The sequence below is a fragment of the Rattus norvegicus genome, chromosome 1 (genome assembly GCF_021556685.1).
Source record: "Rattus norvegicus strain SHRSP/BbbUtx chromosome 1, alternate assembly SHRSP_T2T, whole genome shotgun sequence".
Classification (NCBI taxonomy): domain Eukaryota; kingdom Metazoa; phylum Chordata; class Mammalia; order Rodentia; family Muridae; genus Rattus; species Rattus norvegicus.
This window is the reverse complement of record NC_141534.1, coordinates 171636266-171644190: the sequence shown is the minus strand read 5'-3', so window position 1 is coordinate 171644190 and position 7925 is coordinate 171636266. Positions and strand designations below refer to the sequence as shown.

Sequence of the window (7925 nt, the reverse complement as noted above, 5' to 3'; positions counted from 1 at the left end):
ACTGTCATCATATAGTGGCCACCCTAATATATAAAAGGGATGCATTTACTTTAGTTATTCTTTAAACATTTCATACAGGAGTACAATGTTTCTTGATCATACCCAGTCCCGTACCCACTCTGACTCCTCAGGATCCTCATCTCATCTCCCTCTCAACTTCTTCTCTTATGTTTAATAATGTATTTTTAACCCATTGAGTTCAGTTAGATCTCCCATATGTATGTGAGTGTGAGATCATCCACCAGGGTATAGGGAATCCACCAGTGTCCACATTTACAAAAAGAAGTAACTCTCCCACCCCCACTACCATAGCCTGACCAAATCTGTACAGCACACAGTCAGTAGCTTGCAAGAGTCCTCCACTTTATACTTCTATTAGTCACTCTTTCTGCCCAATAAGAACAATTTCCACTTATATTGAATATTTTTTGAGACAACCTCACTATGTAGCCCTGGTTAGTCTCAAACTTGAACTTTCCTCGGTCTCAGCCTCCCAGATACTTCTTATTTCTGACAGTGCACACGAAACTGACTCAGTTTTCTATTTTATAATGAGGTCACCAAGCAAGTACACTGCTCTATGTCTTTAACATCAACACAGTATACAAAATTTATTTAGATTGTATGACAATCCAGGTTTTTTATTATCAGTATTATATAGAATTTTACTGTGAGAGTGTATAAAAATTTGTTCATGTTGATGCTGACACACACACACTTACATACTATACACATATACCATACTTATACATTATAATCACACACATACACTCACACATTATACACATACCACACACACAAACACACACACACACACATTCTCTCCCTTACACTCACACATTCACAAACACAACATGCATACACACCACACACTACATATACATATCACACACTGCATATACACTTCATACGCATGCATATATATATATATACACACATATTCAAACACTTACATCCTACAGACACATATGCACACACAGGGAGATAAGGAGAGACAATGAGACAGAGAGACAGAGTGTCCAGTGTTCCTTTGGGATCCTGGGCACAGAACTATAGTTCTGCTAGAATTGCTGAGGTATTTGTAGCCTCTCTCCATAGAGTTCTCAGCTTCCAGGGTAGGCCTGTGTGGATTCACTATGGCAGAAAAAAAACAACCAACAAACCCAAAACAATGAAAATGTGGGACCCCCATTCCTCTACTCCAAACACTTATTAAAGTTAGAAACAGAGTTTGGAAGCAAAGAGAATTTGGGGTTCGATAACTTTCTTCTAGTATGAAAAACAAATATGAGATAAGATTAGAAATACCAAATATCAAGCATTGTTCCTACAAAGAAGCAAAACTTAAAAACCACCACCACCACCACGACCACCACCACCACCACGACCACCACCACCACCACCACCACCACCACCACCACAACAAACAAACAAACAAACACCACAAGCAATTCTCACAAAGACAAGAGAGGCAATGAAAACATCCACTTGTCCTTTATCTGTGGCAAAGCGATATTTTTCAAGATTTCTTACACAGAATTTTATTTAAAACACCACAGACAGTACACTAGAAGGCAGCCTCTCCCAAGGCAGCCATACTCAAGTCTCTAGTGGACTCGAGGGAGTAAGGACACAATTACTGTACTAATTTACAAACATAACTTGTCTAAGAGGCCCCTGTCTTCTTCCCCTAGGACATTCACTCATGGGGGCTGGAGAGGTGGAGAAATTTCTTGTGAATATGGAAAGTTCCTCAGCGGCCACACTGCCCAACCCAGTCCTCAGCGTTCAATAAGTACCACTTAAGAATTTGGAAATACGACCTGCCCGGTGTGCGGGACCAGCCACACGAGGTTGGCAAGGGCGTCCTGATACATGTGCAGTGCCAGATAGCCACAGCGCTTGCAGTGGTGCAGGTGGCACTGGACCAATCTGAACCATCCCTGTGGCCAGGTGGAGCAGGTCACTCCTGTGCTTGTGCTCTTGCTGTGGGTCCTGAGTTGCCCTTGCAGTTAAGGGTGTGCTTAGTCTGCTTCCTTTCAACTCCAGCAGCTCTAGCATGTTCTTGGGTTAGGTGAGAAGACCTCGGGCTTTGGGGGATCCCTGGCGCCTGGCTGCAGGTTTGGGGACAGGATTCAGCATCACCAAGAGGGCTCAGGAAGTGAGGTGCTCATTTGGGCCTTGGGTATTGGCCACAGAGATCCTGCAAAAACACAGCTGTCAACCTCCAGATCCAATGCCTCATCTGTCCACTTCTGGCAGCTGTAATCTCCAGTAGATCCACGGGTGTGTTTGGGGGGCAGGGGGATTGTCAAAGAGCAGGGTGGAAAAATTGGGATGGTGAAAAGAAAAGGGCTCAAATACACAGGTCCTGCAGCCCTTTTGGATGGGATGAGTCTAACATGACTCTGGGTCCTCATTGTTGCGGCCAGACTGGAGCTCAGTGTTGTAAGTGCTCCTGAAGGCTGAGCTCCTGCTATTGGATGGTGGAGATAGAGAAGAAAGTCAGAATGGGTGCAGTCAGTTCCTTGGTTACAGATGGAGGAGGGAATACAGGTGGGGTTTACCAGGAACTGCCTGATAGTTCATGTGGGCAGCCTGGGAGGCTTTATCCAAATATAACTTTTATGTGTCTCCTCAATCCCCCAAAAACAAATTAAAATGGGTTCTATTTTTATGATTATGAAAACATGAATCCGAAAGAACAGAGAGTATAAATGAGAAAACAATATCATAGCATGTCATTGAGAAAATGCATATTGAATGGGAAATAGTATAATAGAGGCTAAGACTTAATAGCCTTCAATAAGAAATAGTAATATTAATGGTATTTGTATAATGTAGAAAATGAATATAAAATATGTATGATACATCTAACACAGGCAATGGAAACTCTCAGAGGACAAGGAAGGTAAATCAGGGGGATTTGTTGAAAGAATAAATGAAAGGATGTTACTGCTTATTTTGTAGAAAAAGTAAACCAAGGAACTCACCATTCTAGGCACCACAAGCTGCTCTTCACCTGTGACCACACATTCATCTTGTGGAGAAAAAGGATCATAGTTCAGTATGTTAAAATACAGTAAAGAGAAATCATGAAGAATGAGGGAACAATTTCACTGACTTGTGAGATCCTGAGATTTACTGGGGAATAAATCATGAGACTATTTTCAGAATCCTTTGAATAGAGCATCAGTAACAAAGATAAACTTCAACCACTATTGATAAGAATTTTAATAGTCTAAGTCCTAAGTGTTTAATAGTTGCTGAGAGGATGAAATCATTTGTCTGTCTGTCTGTCTATCATCTATCTATGAACTTCAGTCTCCCCAGAGCTGGTATGATAGGCATGAAGCCAGCATGCCCAGACCAAACTACATTCTAAGACCATACCTATAGTAAAATGTGTATCAACAGTTGAGTAAAGTCACATTTTAACAAATAACAGAATACAGTGGATTATTACTCTACAAAGATGAAAATCTACCTTTCAAAAATACAGTCAGGATGGGATCAGTAACAATTTCCTAAGTGAATCAATGAATTAACAATAATGAACAATACAAACATAACTATTCCTTTGGATGATTGAATATTAAATATGTATTGTATGTTTTTTAAAAACAGAACAGACCTATAAATAGCAATCCCAACCTGTAGTTTCTCTTGTCATTTCTTTAGAAAAACCTACATAATTTTAAGCAGTTTCATAGAGGTACCAGCCTGGTCATGTCAGTGCAGAATAACACAGATCTAACTCCAGCTTCCTTTGTTCTGAATGGGATCCCCGGCTTGGAAGACATGCATATCTGGATTTCCTTCCCATTCTGTTCCATGTATGCAGTGGCTATGATGGGGAACTGTGGACTGCTCTATCTCATCTTCTTTGAGGACTCCTTACATAGACCCATGTACTACTTTTTAGCAATACTTTCTCTAACGGACCTTGTCATGTGCTTAAGTGCAATACCTAAAGCCCTCTGCATCTTCTGGTTTCATCAAAAAGAAATTGGATTTGATGACTGTCTTGTACAGATGTTCTTTACCCATACCTTCACGCTGATGGAGTCTGGGGTTCTCATGCTCATGGCTCTGGATCGCTACGTAGCCATCTGCTACCCTCTGCGTTACTCCACCATTCTCACCAATGCCATCATTGCCAAGATTGGGTTTGCCACCTACCTCAGAGGGGCACTGCTAATTATTCCAATTATATTTGTTATCAAGTACCTACCCTACTGCCGAGGCAATATAATACACCATACCTACTGTGACCACATGTCCGTAGCCAAGTTGTCCTGTGGCAATGTCAAGGTGAATGCCATTTATGGCCTGATGGTTGCTCTCTTGATTGGGGGCTTTGACATTCTGTGCATCACAGTCTCCTACACCATGATCCTTAGGACAGTGGTCAGCTTATCCTCAGCAGATGCTAGGCAGAAAGCCTTCAGCACCTGCACTGCCCACATCTGTGCCATTGTTTTCTCCTATAGCCCAACCTTCTTTTCCTTTTTTTCCCACCACTTTGGGGGACATACCATCCCTCCATCTTGCCACATCATTGTGGCTAATATTTATCTGCTTTTGCCTCCCACTATGAATCCTATTGTCTATGGAGTGAAAACGAAGCAAATACGAGACTGTGTCATAAGGATTCTTTCAGGGTCGAAGGATTTCAAAGCTCACAGTATGTAAATGAGCTTTGGCAGGGTAACAGAGTATAATTACATATAATTGCTTTCTTAGGTGGAAGTTGGTAAAATCCTTGTAGATGTACTATCTTACCATGGCATTAAAAACCAGACCATGTTACATGTATTCTTCAAAAGTCTTGGAATGCTCACCAAGCTCACATGACTCTCCCTTCTCTTTTGAATAATAATCTACTGGAAAGACCAGGTTTCACTGATAGAAGCCAAAGAAAAATGAGTAAAACTGGAGGATTATACGTCTTGATTTGATATTTCAACTGTAATTTTTAGGATATATGTCAGTTATTGCTTTTGATAAAGTATACATGTTTATATGTATACAATTGTAAATGTGTGTATAGATCTTGTACATAGGCACATAAAAATATATTATATATTATATATATTATGTATATTATATATTACAAAGTACTTGCTTTTCAAATACTTCTTTCTTCCTGAAAGGAAAGAGATGTTTCTCACAAAGTCATGTTACTATCAAGAGAGCTCAATAGAATCTTATTAGTCTAGCTAAACTTCTCTGTCCAAGCCACTGTTATAATTATTTCAGAGCAGAACAACTCACTGTCCCATTTGCTTCAAGACAGTCTTAAAGATCAAGCATTTCAGAACTAGAGCTATTTCTCTGAAACACATTTAAGGAAATCCATATATTTTCCATAGGAAAAATATATAAGAAACTATTAAATTTTATTTTTAACTTTAATTGTGAGTATAATAGAATTGAATATTTCTCTAATATTTAAATATTCTATTAAATTAATAAAAACAGTTCAAAGAAACAGTATTTGCATATTTAATTTTTTGTTAGCTGAGCTTATTTGTAAGGAATGCAGAGTAAACTAATTTTTTTATTCCCATTTTTCCTTGTCCTGGAGGCAAGGAAACACATTCATTCTTTCAAATCATAATTTGAGAGATCATAATGATGAATGAACTATAGTCATTACATTTCATTCATCCATTTGTAAACCTTTTGTACTGTATCACATTTAATAACAATGAGATGACATCATCTTTAAAATAGGTGCTACAGACTATTTGGTGATCCAAAACTGGTCAAAAAGCACTGGATATGTGACTATAGGGTTTCCAACCCCTGTTATGCAACTAAATTCAAAGTTATGCACATAAGGCTCAGGAAAATCATAGAAAGTTGGGTGGGAAGATTATAAGAACCAGATGACCAGGATACCTGCTACTAAATAGTGTTTTGTAAATACAACAAGGAAGCCAAACCTATGAAACCTTAACAGTATTGTTGCCTAAAACAAGATCTTCATAATGACAGTACAGTGACATGACAATGACATTCCAGTGTGAATGGGAGAAATTTCATAAGACCATGTTCCAGATGAAGATCTAATATTAACCAATGGGCTCAGAGAGAGGAGAATAAGTTTCATATCCCCCTAATAGTTATCCACTACCAAGTAGTCATAGTCCGCACCAATAAGTGGACTTGGTAAATAAATGTATGTATGTATGTATGCATGTATGTACACATATGCATTTATATGAAGCAATTATTTAAGAAGAGTTTTTGAACTTGAGATTGGATGAGGCATGAGAAGGTTTGGGGAGGAATGGAAATGATGTAAATAGAGTGTAATATATGAATTTCTTAAAAGAGTAAAAGTAGTTAAAACTGTGGTTAGGATATGGCTTGTTTGGGAAAGTGCTTGTCATGCAGTCATAAGAACCCTATGATTCTTATAACTAATGTAAAATAGCTAATAGTCTTGGTGGCATTAACGTTTAATCCCAGATTCCAGAGGCTGGAAGCAAGAAGATCCCTGTGACTTATTGTCCAGCTACCCTAGTCTAATTGCTACATCCATAGATCATCACATTGCTCAACCCTTATCAAAGAAGTTTCTTGCAGTTGATGGCAACTGCAGTATGTGTTTAACTGTTCACTACACAGGAAATACAAAACTGTGAAGTGCTCAGCCTAATTTCCAATATTTGGAAATTACCTATACATGCATATGTTTCACTTACAAGTCTCAAGTCTTATGGGAAATTGTGCAGAAAGATTGGGAGAAATGGTGCATAACTTCAAGAATACTGTGTTAGAGATGCTATAGGGCAGATAAATGTAAGAACTCACGTGAATTGTGACAGCGTGGATAAGACCTATGTAAACTTAAATCAGACAAAATATCATCATGGATAGTGGAGATGGGTACAGAATCACAGCACAAGCTGAGGAGCTTTTGAAATTTGTTGGTCATGGACCCCTATGCTTTCTCTAATTTTACTATTTATGTTTTCTGTACAGCCACCACATAGAGTCCTGCTAGTCAAGGACATTAAGAAACGAGTGATGAGATTCATTTTGAAATAACTCTGACACTTTAGGACACACTGCACAAGTATTCATGAAATAATTTAATCTTTTTTTTCTGGTAGTTATATGTGTGTATATCCTAGGTGCATGGGTATATAAGCTTTTTTAAATAAGATCTGTAAACGTAATCTGAAAAAGGGAAAAAGAGTGAGAGTCTTCAGTGAAGGAAGGTCCTTATGGAAGAACTCAATCAAAACAGACCATTTATCACATTCATTTATCAAAGGAGTTTCTAGATATCTAAAGCCTAATGGTCATATAGTCATCATCAAAGTACAATCTTAGGTATAAAAAACAACAAATCATCTGATACTTGGAGTATCTAATAAAAACTAGGGTATAAAGAAATAAGTCATAAAATGAACTTGGAAACTACAATAATTAAACCTACAAAGCAAAGATATTATATGAGTGTGATGCCCAAGTTTTTCAAAATGACAAGACTTAGAATCTTCTGACAGACAAATCTTTTGGGCTTGTCTATGAGTGAGGTTCTAGATTGAGAATAGCTATCATGAATATGGGTGACATCATTCTATTTCATGGACTTCAGAATAAATAAAAACAACAAAACAAGCTGTCAAATATCTCTGATTTCTGACTTTAGATGAAATATGACTATTGCTTCATCAGCCTGCCCATGCCTTCCCTGCCATTGTAGATTGAATCTATGCCCTCAAACTTTAAGGCAAACAACTCTGCTCTCATTAAGTTGCTTTTATTGGGTATTTGATCACAAAATGAGGAAAGCAAATTATATGTTTAAATAGTTATTGCCATATTCACACAAAATAGAGGGTTAAATTTTGCCATTAAGCGTAAGAAAGCCTCCTCTATACATTACTGTCATTTACTCCGTT

The 7925-nt window shown here is 38.1% G+C and overlaps 1 protein-coding gene across 1 annotated transcript; it reads left to right on the top strand.

Moving 5' to 3' along the window:
• The first annotated feature begins 3729 nt into the window (after window positions 1-3729).
• Or52n4e (olfactory receptor family 52 subfamily N member 4E) lies at window positions 3730-4699 on the top strand. Its single transcript, NM_001000172.1, is given in 2 exon segments — window positions 3730-4655; window positions 4657-4699. Coding segments are annotated over 2 exon segments (969 nt in total).
• Window positions 4700-7925: the final 3226 nt, after the last annotated feature.